The sequence below is a fragment of the Lissotriton vulgaris genome, chromosome 9 (genome assembly GCF_964263255.1).
Source record: "Lissotriton vulgaris chromosome 9, aLisVul1.2, whole genome shotgun sequence".
Lineage (NCBI taxonomy): Eukaryota > Metazoa > Chordata > Amphibia > Caudata > Salamandridae > Lissotriton > Lissotriton vulgaris.
In genome coordinates, this window is record NC_141697.1 from 1,045,867,016 (window position 1) to 1,045,887,259 (window position 20,244).

The 20,244-nt window shown below is 42.2% G+C and overlaps 1 protein-coding gene across 1 annotated transcript in view; it reads left to right on the top strand.

The window, feature by feature from the left end:
* The window catches only part of PPARG (peroxisome proliferator activated receptor gamma), a 219,712-nt gene that overhangs the window by 150,680 nt on the left and 48,788 nt on the right, over positions 1-20,244 (top strand). Inside the window, exon 5 of the mRNA XM_086938962.1 lies at positions 5,838-6,037. Coding sequence (XP_086795088.1) covers positions 5,838-6,037 — 200 coding nt within the window. The remainder of the gene's footprint in view (positions 1-5,837; positions 6,038-20,244) is intronic.

Consider the following 20,244-nt stretch of genomic DNA (forward strand, 5'->3'; position numbering starts at 1 on the left):
AGCTCCCAAGAGCCAGAATAGAGTCTTAAGAAATGTGCCAAAGTCCAGTTAGGGCTGGTATGGGTTGCCACATCCACACGCAGGAGACCATGTTGGCAACCCGGCTAATAAGGAGCAGGAGCTTTGCAAGAGCTGTGTTTTCCAGGGTGGGTATTGCAAAATGAACCCTGAGACCGAATGACACATTAATCACAAGGCGTTACTCGTTTCCAACATTGTACATTTTTTCGGGCTGATAACCAGAATAAGTGGGCGGGAGTGTGGGTTTGGAGGAGAGAAGCAAAATGTGGAGGGAATAAGGAGGGATGGCTGAAAAGTGGAGGGGAGACAAAGAAAATGGAGGGATCGGAGATAGGGCAAGTGAAAAAAAAGAGGAGTCGTGAGGCAAGGAGTGAAAGAAAAGGAAAAATTAGATGACTTTGTGTAGAAATGTGTGAAGTTTTTCTCTCGCAAAAAGTCAGACTTCACGTGCCCTTGTATGTTTCTTTATGAAAAATATATGTAACATATACCTAGTTGCAAAGTGTTTAGGGAAATTATTTCAAAGTTAACCCAAGATAAAACTGCACATCCTTTGTCAGAGCCAAATACTACTTGTGAGGAAATAATGCCAGTTCGCAAGAAACCCCCCTGAAAAGACATGCAAGCAATAAAAGCTGAACATTCTTCAAACTATAGGATGGACAATATACTAGATCAATGGAAGACATTTGCTTACGTAATGACAATTTTACATATGACTAGGTTCGCGGAGAACGACATGAGACAGACAGAATATTTCTGGTAAAAAAAAATTAAAAATCACGAAGGAACACAGCAGATGAACCCTACAAGTTTCATACAGAGCAGAAAGCAAACATTTCTCACAATCAGACACACATAACACTCCAAATGTGCAAGTGTTTCAAGAGTGTGAGTCCTCCATGTAACACTAAAATCTTGTTGACACTATATCATCTGATATAAATGTAATGGTACAAATGCAGTCTACTAGAATATTGCCCCATTGCAGTTCATAATGGAAATTCTACACCCAATGGAACAATATATTTGAAACAATATTTAGGACACAATATTTATGCTGGGCGATGTTTCTGTAGAGAATATTCTGGAATGCACCTATCAGTGCTGCTGCCCACTTATTCACGCCTAACTTACCATAGCATTGCTTCAAAACTTCTTTGTCAGACCATTTTCAATAGTTGTGGCTTTTTGCTGCTTTAAACCTGTTTGTCAATCGCATGCAGGCTGGCTGTCGGACTAGCATCTGTGGTTATAGACACAGGCTAGGAAGTTGCTCTGTGTTTCTTTTCCGTTTTAAAAAAAATAAATGCTGAATTTCTATGGTAACTTATACCAACCTCTTACGCTGAGCTATACTTTCGAACGATTTCTCTTTCGAAGGTACAGTAACTTTTTAGAGAACTTCAAAGCAACACTTGCGTAACAGTATGTCTGGCTGCTTTGTTCCTTGAAAAACAATCTGACCAAGGGATGTCATAGGGGAGAAGAAAATGTTTTCATTTTAACCCTAAATGCCCCCAATTTGCTGGCTCTGTGGTCTTTTACCCTAGATCAATTTTCTTCCCAAGATCAGTCAGACCATCAGCAGTATATTGGTGTCGTGAGTTGTACCTGATTCTTTCGTTACATATTATCAGTCCCCAATAGTTGCAGGAAGTGCCAGCGCTGTTTTCCTGGTAGCCCACTGCCAGCGTTGCTCAATGCTGTGGTTGTTGAAAGCTGAGGCTGTCTATTCTTGATTCCTTTTCACATATTTTTCTTTCACCACCATACACTTGCTGTCTCATGGGAACACATTTACAAACATGTTACCCTGTGTTTGCATCAAAAAATGGACCCATATCAGACCAAATGTATGAATTTTTTTTATTTACTTTCCAGCGCTTGAAAGTTGCCCTTTGTGTTACTTAGCGTCAAGGGAGCGTTCCATGGGTGGTACATAGGCGTTCCCATGCAGCCACCAATGCCTTTTTACAGAAAACCCTATCTAACAAAAATTTGAGTCGTGGTTTGAATAACAAAATAAATCCACTTAAAAGCAGGCATTACAACAAGAAATGTTTTCATTTCTTCTTTCTTTTCTGACTTTGCACATGTGTGATGCACTATACAGCACATGTACAATGTAGGAAAAGTTTTAAAAAGTTGTCTAGGCATCGGTTTTTGTACTGGAAGGGAATCCTTCCAGTACAAAATCTATGCTAGACTCACGCACACACACATGCACCATGGCGCAAAGGCGCGGGGCTCGCCATCAAAATTCTTCACCAGCACTAGGGAAGAGAAAGGAGAGGGGTATATCCCTGTGGATATGGTGTTCTCCTGCTTTCTCTTTCACATGCAATGCAGTGCAGTATTTTTGGGTGCTACGCTGCATGAGAATTTTTTAAGTCTGGCCTTTATCTTACACGTGCAGGTTCTTTTTCATCCTTACCTCCCCCTCTGTTAATGTTTTCATATTTTTCTCTTCTTCTTACTTTGTCCCTTTTCAGCCTTTCTCTTTCTTGCTCTGCGTCAAAGTCTCATGATGAAAAATAAGTCCTGTTCCCCAAAAATAAGTGGTGGCTTCAGAGGGCATTCCCTCATTTGAATGGGAAGTGCCCCGTGCCCCAGGCAAATGAGGAAATCCCTTTGCCTCTGCGCACGTGCCGTATTACAGACATGGGTGCAGAGGCAAAGAAGCTCTCAGGAGGCTCACTGACTGGTGGCGATGTATAAGTGCGCCCCCTGATAGCAACCCTCTGGAGGGGGAAAAAGTGAGTCCCGTGGACCCCCCCAGACGTCCCCTTCCAGGCAAGTACAGTCACTCACTGCACCCCCCTTGCAAGGGGGTCTCTATTCCCCCTTCAAAGGGCAGCTGGGTTGCTGCCTGCACTGTGAAAACACAGAGCGGCTTCAGAGCAGCTGCTTTGTTTTCACATGAATGCGCTGCCCCCAGTGCTGCACGCGTTTGCGGCTGCCCTGAGGGCATTGAATTCATCATAATACGGTGCATTTACCTTCATTGTGCCTGGCGCACATTTTAAGAGATGCGCCCTGCGAAATGAAGGATAATGCGTTGCATGAATAATACGGCCTCTGGTCCTTGGAATTTAACTACAAGTGCTTTGTTTTTCTTTTCGCAAGACAGAATGTAAATCTGTAGAGCATCTATCACGACTAGTGGCTGTAGACGCTACCACGCTCCTGGAGCATCTCTTTTTATACTTTGAAAGGTTGTAAGAAGGATTATCATTGTTTTTTCTTGAAGTGGCATTTGAGAGAGATTTACCACCCTTTTACCATTCTGAGTATTGGTGTAGTTATTCTCACTCCATCCCCTACTTTCCAAGAAAGTGTAGGAAGACGTTTCCGCTGTCTCTGTCCTGCGGAGTTTTGAAAAGGATCCGCTGCTGCTCCCGTTGTAGACTGTAAGAAGTAATTGGCCAATGTCTCTTTGGTTCTGTGGTCCCACAATTTATAAAAGAATGCTGTGTTTCTCATGTCTCAGCAGAGTACCTTTTTGGTCCACAGATTAAAGGAGCAGCCAGTCTCTAAGGGAGGCAAAAGAGACCAAACCTGACCAGTCAACACTGTGAGCCATGATCATGAGTAGTCCATGTTAGAAAAAGACTGGCTGGCGAGAATAAGAGTTCACTGAGTGCCCAGGAACATTTTCCATTCTTTGCTGTATTCCAGCCCACCTTGGATCTCAATAGAGTGGTCACACATTTGACTGTGCATTCACATGCACACTCTCACGCGCCTACACATGCACAGGCATGCATGCGCACACACACACATGCATTTATGTAAATGCACACAGTGACGTACACATGCACAGGCCCACACATACAAACATATGTCCACCAATGAAACCCTGAATGTATATGTGCAATGTACTCCCTACTCTTGAGAAGGATGACGCAGACTTCACTAGATGCACACCAGGTACTTAAGCTTCAGGCACCCATGGGCACTTGACTGTGCTTTGCACTTACATACATGCGGACTAATGGCCCAATTTAGAGTTTCGTGGGTAGGGTACTCCATTGTAAAAGCAACAAAGTGCCCGGTAGAGATGGGTGGACTTTAAGTTTTGCTACAACTGTTCCACAGAGTAGGTGATGTTGGAAGAAGGCCATTACACAGTCCGTCCCATTTAGGGTGGACGGTGTATTGTCTTTCTTCCCAGTTCATCAACTTCAGTAAAAACATTGCCAGTAACGAACAGAAAAGAATACTGACCCCCACACCCTGGGGGAAGCCTTAGAGTGTCAAAGTGATTACATTTTTTGTTTTCTGAAACTAACTCCAGCTTTAGGAGTTTGTCTGAAGGGGGGGGGGGTTGTTTTCAGAAAGACAAAAACTTTTTGAAAAGTTTGGTGAATGGCTGCTGGTGGCCGCTGTCCTCCAAACCGTTTGTACATTGAAAAGAACTGCTGTGATAGCAATTCCTTTCAATGTACCATGCTGACAGCTGGGTGGTTGTCATCTCTTAATTTAACGGGGAGTAGATCATCAGAGTGGCAGAAGTAATGCCCTCCTCCACCCAAACAGGCAGAGTATTATTTGTCAAACTGTAAATCTGACCCTTGAACCTGAAGCATGCAGGTGTCTAATCATTCACATCTACACTATAGGGAATACCCCATAGGGAAAAAAGCACTGGCAGCAGAAATAATGACACAGGTTTGTCCAAAGGTGTTAATGTGCAGGGATGTAGCAATTAATAGTGCAGTAGGTGCAGTCGCACCTCGGCCCAGTGATATGAAGGGCCCACTGAGACCCTACTGTGGCTGCTTGTTATTATCCTAAAAGACTGTAGGGGCCCATTTTCCTGGCTTGCATTATCAGAGGCCACGACTGCTACGCCATGTTAATGTGTTCAGCATCCCATTGCAATATGGCTTACACCACTAGCTCTACTATGGTAGTGTTACCGAGCAAGTTACATATGCGCATTGCGTAAGAGAGTTGCGAGGTTGTCACACACTAAATACATACAAAGCCTTAATGTATGTCCTTTAAGTGTATGGTCGGGGATTGTAGGAGGCTGGTGGACGCCACTGTGCCTGAAGCTCAAGTCTGGACATTTGTATTGAGATAAGAAGTCAGTAGTAACTCATTCCTGAACGTGTTCATCTACAAATACTTTATCTTTCCTCAATCTCTGCATTCATTGTATGGATTTTTGCAATCACTGTGTCCACTTCAAAGACAACTTCAGAAGGCCCTTAGCAATGAACAGATAGTGACTTTAGTCACAGGCCAGGAAAGACTTGAAAAAATATGAAGTTCAAAATCCTGAATTTCAAGACATATAATTTCGTGACTTTTTTTAACATGCACCGATAGAAGAGCTAGCTTATGTATGGATGTTGAATACAATTAGAGTTCATGCTAATTCCTGTAAGTGTTTACTGTATGCACAGAGCAACACCACTTCATTCAGACCTTTTTCGAATATTCTTTAGCACAGCAGCACACCCCGGTATTTTGTGAAGTTTATTTTTTTGGATTATATTTTTGTTGGTAAAAATCTGCGATTACTCATAACAGACAAGCATGTAAACTCTCTTTTGTTTGTGAGTTGAGCTGAACCTGCCACGCGGTGTAGTTGAGCAGTGGGCGGAAGTGCCAGACTTGAGGTTTCCGGTTCTCTGCTTTTCAGATTTACTCTCCAAACCAGCTCACTTGCTGAGGTCAAGCTCCCATAACGAAGCCAGAGACTGTCAAGAGGTGTTGTGGGGGGAGGGACTTTTAGAATGCGCAGGCCGGTGTGTCCTTTAGAGTGTAAAGTTAACCTGAGGTTTTGTTTTCCTCTTCTGCAGCCATCAGGTTTGGACGCATGCCACAAGCTGAAAAGGAGAAACTCCTCGCAGAGATCTCAAGCGACGTAGACCACCTGAACCCGGAGTCCGCGGACCTGCGAGTCCTCGCCAAGCACTTGTACGACTCGTACCAAAAGTCCTTTCCTCTGACAAAAGCCAAGGCGCGAGCCATCTTGACGGGGAGGACGACAGACAAATCAGTTAGTTCTCTTTGCATACATTTTTCATTAAATTCTATGTACAGTATAATGTCTTCCCATGATAAAAAAAAAAAAAAATCACCCCTACCTCTTCTTTTGACGTTGGCCATGAGAACTTTCTGGCCTTGTCTGAAAAAAAGACTTTTCTTTAAGTAAGTAAGACAACACTAGGCGGTAAAACAGCATTTGTAAGTATTGGCAATAACAGCAAACTATCAAGAAATTGAAGGTCAAGTAAACTTTTTAACTTGGTGTGACTGTATAGAAGGTATTTCATCTTAGATCCTAGTGGGTCAGATCCACTGCCAGATTTTCAGGTTATCTCCAGAAGTTAGCTTTGCATACACTCAATCTTACTAGAACTTACAGACATTGTCAGTGGTAATTCTAAATGCCTGGCTTGGACCTGGCCCTCCTAGGCCAACGTTGGAGACCCCTGCTGTATAGTGTCAGAGACATAGATAATAAGGACCGAGACAGGAGGGCAGGACTGTAAAAAGCCCTGACAATTACGTCGGACCAGACCGGGGGAGTACTGGTGGAAACACTGTTCTGTGCTTTTGTTACAGGGGCCGCATTGCTTCAAAACCGGACCAAAGTTACAAAAACAGCCCACACCCTCCTGGCCCACCGGGAAAACGCCCGGTGCCCGCTACGGCCAGTCCGGCCCTGCCAGTCAGTCATTCTGTGTTGGTTGAAAGTAAGGTCTTCAAACAACTAGTCTTCTTGAATAATCTAAAATCACCAGTTTCAAACCCAAAATATTTTCATAAATATAGAAGACAAACAAGGGGTGCCCCGCTCAGTTATATGACCAAGAGAGTATGACTATCTGATATGTTATGTGGCGGCTTGTTCTACGTAGGCCGATGGCTCCAGTTCTGTTATCAGCAGTATGAGGCTGCTCTATAAGAGAAAATATCACACTCAGCTTGTTTTTTAATGTCAAGCTGTTGGACACTTACTAAAGAGAGGGCTTTGTTTCCAAATACCTGTGGTTGCATTTTGTGATGCAGGGCGCGCTACAAAATCCGTTTTTATTAAATAAATTGTTAACTTACCTTCAACTATCCATACTCCAGTTTTTAGCACCCCCCCACCCTGCCCCTCCCCCGCCCCGCCTCTCCGCCTCACCGAAACTCCCTCCACGGGCCGTGGCTGCGCACAGCGCTCAGACCAATCACAACACTCCATTGGAGCGTTGATTGGCTTAGGGGAGGGAGCCTGGCTGCCTGCTTCCTGGAAGCGGACTCAGGAGAGCAGGAGCACAGAAGATGCGGTACCCGGACTCGAGGTAAGTTTTATTTAAATTTCCAACCCCCACTCCCTTCGCGTGACACCTCCTGCAACTTCCTGTGACACCCCTCGTGACACCCACACCCCACCCGCGGGTTAAGCTGGCCGATCCTGCAGGATACAGGGTTACAGTAATAGTAGTTAAACTCTGAAGTTTTCATCAGTGGATGCGTACAAAAGTTACCACAAGAGACAGTTACAACAGTTGGGAAGAGGACATACAAGGTTCCGTGAACTCAGATCAGGGCGCAGTTGGGAAAGTACTTAAGTCCGGCATCAGAGGAGCTATTGCAAATGTTAAGAGGCGCTGTGATTGTGGCATGCAGTTCGGTTGTGACTTTCAGGGTAAAATTTCGCTTCTTTGCAACATCCTGTTTCATTAAAATAGAGTTTGCACTATTGCGAAAATAGCGTGATTTCTTTTAAAGAGCTTGTTTCCAATAGAGGTGCATTGAGCAAATAAGCCCGACTTGTTCCGAAAACATACTTTTTATTTTAGGAGTGCTTACATAACAGGTTTACATTTTTCCTACGATTTTTTTGCAGGTGCTAAAGGTTACTTGTATATATAAAAACAGATTTTTAAATTTGGAACGTGATAAACAATATTTACACTAAACTACATTGCTAAGGAATAATGGGCACTCGTTGGCATTAGGAAAGCTGCACCTTTGTCTTAGAGTTAGATTTTTGACAGAAACAATAGACAGAACATTTTTTTCCGCCAAATAGTTTCCCACAAATTTGTTGGAGAAAATGTGGCTCTTGTACAATTTCGAGTCGGTTTTTCCTCAACTGTGGAAACTTGAAGAAGGCGAGCTTTTGATGCTGGCTATGTTTTTTCTCCATTAGTTTGCCCTGGTGTGGAGGCTTTGCCCAGAATGTCTCTGCCTACATTCATCTGACTGAGGACAATACAACCCGTTGCCTTTATACAAACTGGTCGACCTGGCATAGGTCAGGAGTAAAAATTGTTTTTTAATGTCAAGCTGTTGGACACTTACTAAAGAGAGGGCTTTGTTTCCAAATACCTGTGGTTGTCAGTCATATCTGAGCCTTAAAGGGGTAGTACCACAGTTCAGGGCTGGACTGGGAACAGAAACCGGCCCTGGCAAACTGCTCAGCCGGCCCCCCCTGGGGTGATGGGGAGTGCAGCTGAGCAGTTTGCGAGGGCCAGTTTCGGCCGATTTTGTTACAGGGGGCCGATATTGCTGACCCCTCTAACAAAAATGCCCCACCAGGGGCCCAAAACCAGCCCTCATCCTAGCGGCCTACCGGGGAAACGCCTGGTGCCCGCTATGGCCAGTCCGGCCCTTCCACAGTTAGACTAAAACAGAAAACATGCCAGGGCACCAAAAATAATGTGGACTCGAGTAATGAATGGGACAGTTGAAAATGGACCATGTTTGCAAATTGGGGAAGCTGTGAATCTGTAAAAACATACTTTATAAGTGGTTTACAAGTTATGTAAGACTGCATGGATTTGACCTTGGTGAAGGCAATGTTTGTATTAATATCAGAGAAATCAACAGTAAAACCCAGCCAAGCAGACAATAAAACAATCCCACAGGCAGCCAAAAAGCTGTCCCACACACTGACCTGTCAGACCAGCCTGTCGGGCACTGTCTGATTGCCCTGTTGGCCAGTCCGACCCTAGTAGGACACACAGGCCACCACAGAGTAGGCTTGAATCTTTTAAAAACATATACGGTTTGAATGGTTTATGAGGGAACACATAGTATTTTTTAATTTGTGCAATACAAATATTCAAAATGGATTTCCCTATGCGCCAAGGAGAGTCTTTTATGTCTCACAAGACATATGGAGCACAGTGGCCCATCTGGGGCCTAGGTTTACTGGTGCTAAGCAACACTATGCACTGCATAGTGGCACAAATGGCAGTTTTTCTCACCTTCAAAGTACAAAATAGATTTTGGGCTGTAAAGCTGATGGACTCACACACAACGCATAGCGCCAACTCCCTCTATTATCCATTGATTGGGGTCATAATGGTGTGGGATACGCATAAACTCTCAGAGTTTTGTGCAACGAACAATCTACTAAAATAGCTTGACCTTGCTTTTTGTGCAGGTGCACACAAGAGGTAAGCAGAATATTGCATGGTATGCCTATAATTCAGATGTGTAATTGACGTGATATTGCACATTGTATGCCTTTTACACTTTGCTGGTTGTACCTCAAGGGTGTGACAACACATCCTGTGCAGTGTTGTAAACTTTGCTCAACACTGCGCTGCATACTTTGGTGCAGCACCGCACTGCACGAATGTTAGTAAATTTCACCCTTTTCTATATGTTAAGATGTGTAGCCGAGTACATTGTCTTTGGTAGCAGCACACTGACAAGTAAAGCAGCAGTGGCCATGTGGCTCTAAACTTATAAGTGGTCACTCTGCTGCTGTATAGCATATAATTCGGTAGGTGAATCAATACAAGGACAAAGGCATGCAGTCTTACTAAGTTATGTTCCACAGGACTGACAAGCCTTGCGGCTTTGGGCGTTTCGACCTGTGCCGCCGCACTGTGCGCCACGCTCTGAAAAGAAGGGTGACAGAGCAGACCTGTCAGGCGTGACAACAGAAACAAGAGCAGCCTGCAGAGACATCTCTGTTTGCTTAGCAAGTTTGAAGATATATTAATAACGGCAAGACAACTCTGGTGGTTAATTTTAGGGGTGGGCGGAATTTGCGTAGTTGCGCTACGCAAAGCTCTGCGAAACGGTAAAAAATCTCTGCGAACACGCAAAAGTTCAGTGAACACGCGGAATTGCCTGTTTCACCCATTTGTGATGCTTTTTTCCTGTTCGCAACCACTGTTTGGGTGCTCAGGGAGGAATATCTTGTGAACACGCATTTTGAAAGCGCGAACAAGCAAAAAATCCACGAAGCCGCGGATAGCGGAATTTTTGGCAATTTCCCGTTCTCCGCGGAAGGCAAAATTACACAAATTCCGCAAATTCAGCGATCAAACGGAATTTACCGCCCAGGCCTAGTAAATTTACTTGCTGGAGAGATCTACGTTTTGTCCATTCAAAGTTTTGACTCATCATAAAGTAGCACAAAGGGTTAATGTGCCTACTGTAAAGCACAGCAGGTTACCGCTTTTCTCACAGGGAACCTTTTGTTATTTCCAGTTCATAAGTCATAATCATTCTAATATAGCACAGTGAGCTATAGAGTAGCTTCAAAGAGCTGCATGCAAACTGCAAGGTATAATTGTGGAACCTTAGTGGGTTTTTTCTCAATCATTCATTATTATAAAGTTGCTAAAAATGGGTTCCTCTGGGTAGTAATACATTAGTGTTACTGTAGACAACTACAAACACTGTGCCACATTGTAAAACCTAGGTAGTGGTTATCCAGACCAAGCAATCTTAGTACATAATGCCAGCATGCCCCCTGAATATTGAACTCACAATTTCAGTTGAACAGAAAATCAAGAACAAAATATCGAAAAAAATATCCTCAGGTAAATAAGACTAGATTTTCTATACCTAACTCCACATATATGTACGTATGCGTCATACATATCTGCATGGTAAGTAGATGTGTAGTTCGGAATAGTAAATCTATACGTCCCTATATGCCCTTACCTTTTGATATTTTGTCCCTCGAGATTCTGTCCTCGATATTCCTATACCATGAAATTGTCGGTGTCGTCGTTCAGTAAGTAAAATCTGTAATGCCTACCAGCATGAATGGTGTGACCCCTACACCTTGTAACTGCTCATTGTCTTTTGTAACATTTCCAAAACATTGATGTACACACTTATATGATTCGTTGTCTCCGAGTAATATGTGTGCGTGTGTGAGAGTGATGTCAATCGCTCTGACACCCTACATTGTGATGAGTAGCCCTAATATATAAATTAAATATATGGAAAAGAGGGGCTATGGAGAGTTCAAGGTATCCAATGGAGAGTGATAGTATGTGATATGTGGAGAAGAAGGCAATCGGTGGGGTACACCAGCAAAGATTGTTGCACTGGGCACCACCAATGCTGAAACTGACCCTGGTAGTAAGCAAGTGACTGTTGCATGTTGTCAGACAGGGCCAGACTGGCCATAGCAGGCACCAGGCATTTCCCCGGTGGGCTGCTAGGGTGGGGGCCAGTTTTTTTTACCGGGGGCAGTTTTGCAGAGTTTTGTTATCCGCGGCCGGTCGAGCTCTTCGCCAGGGCCAGTTTCGGGTCCCAGTCCGGCCCTGTTGTCTGAGAGTATGCAGATCCAACTATGGTCTTATGCCCCTGTATATTGTTCAAGAGCATCACATGATTGAAATCACTAGGCAAGATTCAAACTGGAAACATATGAAATCCGTAGTGAGAAAGTCCTGCTTAGGATGTTCTCTTCTGCACGATAGAAGTGCAGTGCTAGTGAGATTTCTATTTGTTCCCTGCACAAAGTGAGCAACATATTTGTGGATGCTGGTATTATCACTGTATGAAGTGATGCAGTGAAGGGAGGGGGCCTGTGTCTGACGTGTCCGGAGTATGTGGTTTTGGGATGCCAATGCTCATATGTTTTTCTGCTCCATGAGGGTGCCTTGGGTCTCACTGATAAAGCCTGCTTGATCCACCTGGTGCCCTAAAAATGCTGCCCTCACTAATTAAATAATGAAGAACACACGGTTTCCAGAGAACCACATATATAATAGGGAAATACAAATGTAACATTGAATGAAGTATGCCCTGAGTTAGAATACATATATATATGGTCCTATATTACAAGTCTGGAAGGGGATTGGGAGCAACTGGTGGCTATTGGATAGTGGTATGTTGAGGATACAAATGGGAACAGTATGAGTATTTTCAGTGCAACAGACAAAACATAATTTTGCCATCTGGAGCACTCCCCGTACACTGAAAAATGTCTTTTGGCGAGTGGGTATTTTTCAATTAGTATGGGGCTACCAAAAAATGGTGACCTAGGACTTCTGCTTTATCTCTCCTAATGGAAGTGCTGACCCTGGTTATAAATGACGTCACAAGAATGGAAGTTTGACTTTTAGGATTCACATTTACAGGGGACCCATGAACTTCTGGGGGGGTTTGATCAATGTGGTTTCTATGAAACCTTCAACAGAACCGTACATTTTTGCTGCCTTAAAGAATATTTTGTGAACAATCATGGTACCAAACATCAGAACAGAGACCGCACCTGTACACACGTAGTTTACACGCAGGCAAGCACTGTGAGTAAAAAGTGTTACTGTTACCCAATTTCCCGGCCTCTGAAGGATGGCCTTCTTGCGATCCAAACCCAAGACTCGCAAACGGCTGCCAGTGCTTTCAGTCAGCCATCTTGCCGGCTAAAGGACCGCGCTGTTTGTGTTTGCAATGCATAAACCACTTCCTGAGTACATGCATTCCCCAAACCAGCCTTCAGAGCTGACCAACTATCTGGGGAGAGGGGACAGAAGTCATGACAGCCAGATAAAGAATGACATTTTTTAAAATAGATTGTGGGAATGTTTCTAATATCCCCCAAGTGGTAGATCATGATCGTCATTAAATCCTACAGTGTGATAAAAATGGAACATCGTCCAGCGCGTCTTGAACCTCAAGGAATGGCAGATTTCTTTAAACACCAGAGATGTGCCATAAAATGTTAATTATCAATCCCAGGTTCCATTTTAAACAGCGTGTGAATTTGTTAATGAGCGAGCAGACATCTTGGCCTTCGCATAAGTTGTGTGCATGTTTGAACGCCAGTGGACTTTGCGCCGCTGTATATTGTAATTTTTTTACAACGGGCAATGTTATAGAGTTCCCACATTTTAACCACAGACCTCGTATCACATACTATGTGCTTGTTGCAATAAATAAGCATTGCTCAAAGAGCCCCACTTTACACTTACTGTGCTCATTTTGACCTGAACCTACCAGGCCTTCTTCACCAGTCTAATGAGGACAGGTGCACAGACCTCCTTTTTGAGTCCTTACTTGAGTCACAAGGTTGGAAATTAGCTATGATTGAAAGTAATACATGCCATGACCTGTGTATGTGTGATGCACATGCGCACCGCAAAGCAGTGCTAATATGTAAATAACAAATGCAAGGGCTCTAGTCGGGAGCCCTCTGCAGCTTGCACCACCAATTGCCACTGCCAGCGTTTCCAATTACAGTACCTGCACACCTATTAACCAGCACACTGCTACAAGAGTGACAGTTCAGACTATTCCAGGCCCCCAAAGGTATAAAAATAGCTTGGGCAGCAGGTATTAGTTGTTTTTAATGCATACTGAATTAACAAATAATTGCTGGTCTGCTCATCTGTAAATTATACAAACAGTGCCACCATGTGGCAGCAGTTATAAGTGCTTGTGTCAACAATTAAGCACCGGTGCCAAGTACCTGAAACCACTGGCTCAAATTAAGCGCTGCCCCAAGGGACAGATTCTTAACCGTCTCTGTAGTACTCATTTCAGCGACCTTATAAGACTGAAAAAGTGATTGCAATAACTATCAGGTTCAGGAGGTGAAGGATATATCCCTGCAGTGGATGTATCAGCCCACTGAGCCACCAGACAGGGAATTAGCAATTCTTTCTTTATTCAGACAATCTTATTTACCAACGCCCAGCTTCTGTTGAGGCTTTATAGAGCAGCACGCTTTATATAGGACTCAGCTCATCCATTACAATGCTTGCCAAAGTGTAGAATATAGTGGCCCACTTGAGCATGGGCCTTCCATCATGAGTCCCTGGGACCTCGCCGGCTTCAAGTCAAGAAGAGGGCAACTTTAAAGCAGGTGAGCAGGTTCTAAAAGGCCATGTCTCTATGTCACACCAGATGCAGGACTTAATAGTATCTGCTTAGTTGTCGAACACTCAAGGTAACTCCAGAGGGTGTAGTGGCTTCTATCTAATAACATGAGCTGTGCTACACTCTGGAGCTCATGCCTACTGACAGCAGGGTTATCCATGAGAAACTTAAGCCACTTGTATGTTTTAGACGCCAAGTAAACCTACAGTGGAACCCAGCACAGCATATAGTATTTCATTAAAAGTGCAAGTAGGAAACTGAATGCACCCATCCCAACAGCAGTTCTAAATTTAGTAGCTAAGGGACTACATGTGCATTACAGTGATTCCATAATTTGTTTTAAAATGTGCCTCTCTGGGCCCCTTCTTTATGCTAGGTCACTAGGTCAGGGTGTATTAATCTGAATGCACACCTGAGTATCATCAGCATATGCTTCTCTGTCGATTACACACTCTGAGACAAGCGAATGCATAATCATGTTTGTGTGTTTTTATTATATAAGACTCAGTGATATAAAAATCCGGATTTCACTGGATCCCAGGAAATATTTTCCATATGTCACCAAAAAATTGGAATGCCATTCTTTGCAGACGTTTCTCAATGCTTATTATTTAATTAGTAAATAAACACTTTTAATATCTGAGCTTAGTCTTCCCTCGCCTGTTAATTTGTGAAATCCATGCAAAACCGTAACATACTAAATGAAATCAGGGCATATTGTTTGCTCCGCCTTGTGGGCTTAAGCCTCAATTTCAACACAGAAACACTGCCTCTTTTTCAGTCAGGTCATGAAAGCTAAACGTTCTAATTCCAATCAGAATCAATTTTTAGGTATCGTTACTAAATTAACTCTGATTTTATTAGTGTTATTTTTAAGGAAGAAAAGCCTATGTTATCTGTTTTATCAGATACTCTGTATTATTAATTAGTTACATAATTAAATATTTCTCTCGTTCTTTTTTACAGACAACCAATATAGGCACGTATTTCACTTAGTGTTTCAATAAACCTTTCAGTATTTAAATAAAGTATTGTTTTCATGCTAATTGCACATGAATAAAAATGGGATATTAAAAATACGTAATAGCCAACTTGTGTAAAATGTCCATATAGTGCCATCCTGGGGTTGGGTGATATTTACAACCCACAGTCTGCCCTGTTCCCATGATGCACTGGGCCAGGGACAGACTGATTTGCATATAGCCAGGTTCTGAGCTGGGATGGGGCAGTGAGATAAATAACGGTGATGGATCAAGCCCTGATCTTTGGACTGGGTAAGAGTGGTCTGCTCAATTCAGACACTCTGTTCATCACCACCCCCTTTTGTAAATCGATTTACAACCCACTAGGCCTTCAGTCCCATGTTTTGATTTATGATATCACCTAACACCCTCAGTGGCAATATAGGACTGTCGTATACAGCTTCCTGTTTGGTGTTGATTTAGTGTAATATTAAATGATTGTTCAGTTATATTTAAACAGAAAAAGTTATTTTGGAGATGACAACGGCCTGCCTACCTGCATAGCTGCATTGCTCTATAATATATGCTTTTATTGAAAATGCTGTGATATCAAAAAACATATTTCACAGCAAACATGGAAATATGGAAAATATTAAAATGTACCTTGTGAAGTACTGGTTTCATCATCATAATGACACACCATGGATCACTTGGCAGGCTGTACAGTTGCCATGGTCTCTAGGATTACATGGCAAGATTGTTTAAATTATGTGGCAGGGTTATCTAAAAGTAAACATTCCAACTCCACTAAGTGCCCTATGTTACCTGTGCATCATCAAATTAACTATCCAAAATAAACTTGTAATATAAAAAATACATAACAATAATATGTTATGTTACGTTATTTTAATTTATTACGCGCTCGAATCGCCCCCGGAAGAATATCTCGGCGAGAGACCAGGGCAATACGGACAGGCTGAATGTGAATCTAAAATAGGTGGGTTTTAAGCGCCTTCCTGAAAAGGGAATATGGTCCCAAGCTGCCTTATTGGTGCTCTGGTGACATTTCTGATATCACCAGAATCCATTGGTTGCACAATTGGACCTTTTACATTTATTGCCTATAATGTATTTTACATATTACCTTTGTTTGAGGGAATTTAGCTTGAAAAAGCTGTTATCTTTTCTGTGTCGCTAACAATGCACACTGATTGTAATTTGACTTTCAATGTTGTGTCCACCTTTTATCTTTCATGAATACATTTTTGATAAAGCAATGGGCAGTGGTGAAAGCCAGTGGATTTCTGTGATTTCCGTGGCTACTGTGCTTTTTGAATAATTATGAATTTACACTATTTGCTAAATAATTAGATTTCACAATAAAATATGTTTCTAATTCAAATGGATAAAAATAATGACACATAATTCAGAGGAGCTTGCTGCATAAAATGATGCATAGTTTAGATTAGCTTGCTGCATTATTCGGTTACTCCTATTGCATAAGCCTAGTAGCTTTGACGGTGGTAAAGTTCAAAACAGTAAAATCGGGGCTGTCATTATGATGATGAAACCTGTATTTCACTGAGAACCTTGCATTTATACAGTGCATTTTGTGCAAAAAGCACCCAAACATGATATGCTGACAGTACTCATCGGATGAATGATCCCAGCTGATACAACGTTGAATGAGCACCAGTTGGTTACAACTTGTTCTTGGTGTAAAATTCCATTTAGGATCTGCCATTTGATAAAAAAAAAAACATCTTGGTAATGATAAGAATCACAACAGGAAATCAGATCTCCTTTTTTCCATAGCAGACTGATGGTGGCAGGCATGAAAAATGTGTAATATTTCTACTTTTAATGTCTGTAATGGGGAGAACTTGGCAAGACTGAGAGAAGCCATGCTGACCTCTGATCTCATTTAAAAAATGCAGTCTCCCTGCTGAGTGCTGTTTATCTGTCGAGGAGTCCGACGGTGCAAACACTTAAGAGCTGGACATTAGAATATTGTTTCTGCTATATCTGTGTATCTCTCCCCAGAACTAACTTCGGTGTCCGTGACTACTAGCTCTGCGCAGCTGGTGTGCGTTAGACAGGTTTTTTTTGTATCTCCTTGTTAGTTTGGCCTTTGAAGTCAAGGCCTTCCCAGTTCATTGACCTGGTTTGCAGGTTGCTCAAATAGCTCTGAACAATTGGATAGGAATTAAGAGAGGCCCTGGTTAGTGAAATCTAGTTTGTTCCTTGTCCAGGGCAGCATGTTGCATCCGTTTTTCAGCTACTGTGGGCCCACCCCGTGAAAAAAATTGTAAAATTGGATACGGAGATTCACAACTCTTCCTGAGATTACTTTTATGTGTGTTTTCTGTATACAGACATTCCTAGGAGTTCTCCTGGAAATTTTCGACTGGGGCAGATTTCCAAGTGTACTTCTGAGACTATGGGGCAGATTTATCAAGATTCCATTTTGCGATTTCTAAATAGCGATTTTTAAGGAATCGCTATTTAGAAATCGCAAAATGGGATGTATGTAAAAAATCACTATTTTTTTGCGATTTCTTAATCTTCCTTATTTGCGAATTTGCAATTTTCGAATTCGCAATTAAGGAATAATTTCCCATTCATTCCTATGGGCCAGGAGGCCCATAGGAATGACTGTGAAATTAATCTCAATTTGCGATTCGCAATTTGCTAATCGCTAATTTAAAATATTTTCATATGGCGCACATACATGCCCTAACGGCATGTGTGTGCATCACATGCCACCTTCAAAAATGCCAAACTGTGCATTTTTAAAAGAATTAGCAAATTAACATCAACTACAAGTTGGTGTTAATTTGCGATTTCTTAACCAAAATTCGCAATTGAAAAATGTTACATACATAGCATTTAAGGAATCGCAAAATTGCGATTCCTTAAATGCTATGGCAAAATAAGGAATCGCAAATTTTTGCGATTCCTTAATTTGCGAATTTTTAATGCATGCTAAAACATGCAAATAGACAGTTTGCGTTTCGCAAAGGCCGAAATTCTGCGAATTTCGGACTTTGCGATTCGCAAACGGCTTGATACATCTAGGCCTATATCCTGTGGAGCCATAGTCCCCCTTTGCAGAATTCTGTAAAAAAATGCATTTTTCCTCATGGAGAAAGCCTTTCCCCAACACCCCCACCAAATATGTGTGTGATCCATTCCCCTTCCCTTCCTGGCTGGAGTAAATCTCTATCCATGTCCAGGGCGGGAAAGGGTCGGATCAGAGTTTGAGAAAGCCCATAAACATACCTTTTACGGCTTTCCCATACTTCTAAGAAAAATCACACCTTCCAAAGCCCCCTTCCCACCTCTTGAATGAGATGTCTCTGTATTTCTTTTTTGGATTTCAAAATACTTTATTGGTTTTCACAAGGTATACAGAAAGCATATAGCAGGGTAAGCATAAGGTATCCAAGGCAAAGTTTTACATATGTATTCATAGAGTGAGGGTATTGCCCCTTTATGGATAACATGAGACTAACCCAAGCGATCAATGATAGAAGAAAAAAGGACAGGCAAAAGAAGGGAAAAAGGAAAGAAAAGAGAAGAGAAGGGAAGGGAGAGCAATGGCTAGACGAGCTGTAACATCGCTTTTGCATTTCTATACATATGTTGGCACAAGAGCACCCGATATTGGCATACCTTAAATAGTATAACAGCCTAGTACAGGTAACAATGAACATTACACGTAAATACAATTATTCAGATGGAACGTCAGTAGGGTCACAGGATTTGAGTCTGTGGTAAACACTTGGTTCATGGAGGTTCGTAAGAGTCTAGAAACGCATCTAAAGAGTTCCACAGCGTCCTGGATGACGGTTTCCATGGAGAGTTTGTAATGCTATGTTGTCTGCCCCTCTGAGATGGATGATCCAGTTTATCCAGCTTTTATACGATGTCTTACTCGTGTTCTTCCAGTTGGCAAGAACCATTTTCACCGCAGAGGTTAGTAGCAGGTCAAGTAGATCTTTGAATTCACATTACTAAAGCATTTACGCCTACCATTAATTCTTTTATGAGTACTTTTATAGACACTTTTGTGAATAGGGTCATCTATTTTTTCCCTAGAAGTTATCACAGTCCTACTCTGAGTTAAATTCTGATCTATATTTTTACCTTTACCATGTGCCTAAATAGGAATTTGATTTAAGTGCATACAATTTAGGTTCTCCATGTGTGAACGCATAAAAGACAAGCTTCTGTGTTAGTCTAGTACAGTGGTTTCCAACCTGTAATGTACTGAGAGCTACTCCTGGTATTGGAAAGCATCATAGACTACCACCTAATATGTGGGTGTTAAATAAAGGTACATAAAATCCATGTAACCTAAACACAGCCTCCCAAGTATCCCAGTCCTGCGCCAGTGAGCATACAGCATTAATGCCACATAAACTATATAGCAGCTGTTAAATTGTGGGGTCCCTATGGATCAATTTTGTCCTTTGTTTTATGAATCATGAATTCTGCAGTTCCAAATGCCCCTCAAGAACTGGCTGTTCGAATAAACCTCCATGACCTGCAAGCCCTTGGATACCCCATCGGGTGATTAGCCGCACTTTGCAAATCCTGATTGATTGTTGATTGAAACAAAATGAGAGGTGAGAGTCTAAGTTAGACTTGTGGCCTTGTTTCGTTATCATCCAATAAATAAGATGACGCTGTTCATTTTGAGAGTTAGGGTACGAAGACCATTATCAATAATTCATTTTGCGAGGCCCATGCAGACTTCATAGCTATCTACAAGCAAGCATATCTCGACAGTGACCAGCACACTGTACAGCAGTCAGACAATAATGATACACCAATGAAGATATAAAGAGATTCTGCTAAGAAGCTCGGCACTAGTCTGTTTCAGTTGCTAGGAAATCTGTTTTAAGTGATCTTTTTTCTGCCGGCCTTGAGTAACTGATGTGACATCATCGCAGAATGCTAAGGAATTGAACATTTGCTGCACAAAATTGTAATTGTAATTCCATTTATCTAGTGCTTACTACCACTGACGAGGCATTGAAGAGCTTTTTAGCGGGAAGCATGCTACTCCTGAACCCATAAAGGATTAGTGTTGAATTAGTACAGTGAACATATGAAAGTCATTTCAGCGGTGGATATGAATGAATTCAGAACACGGAAA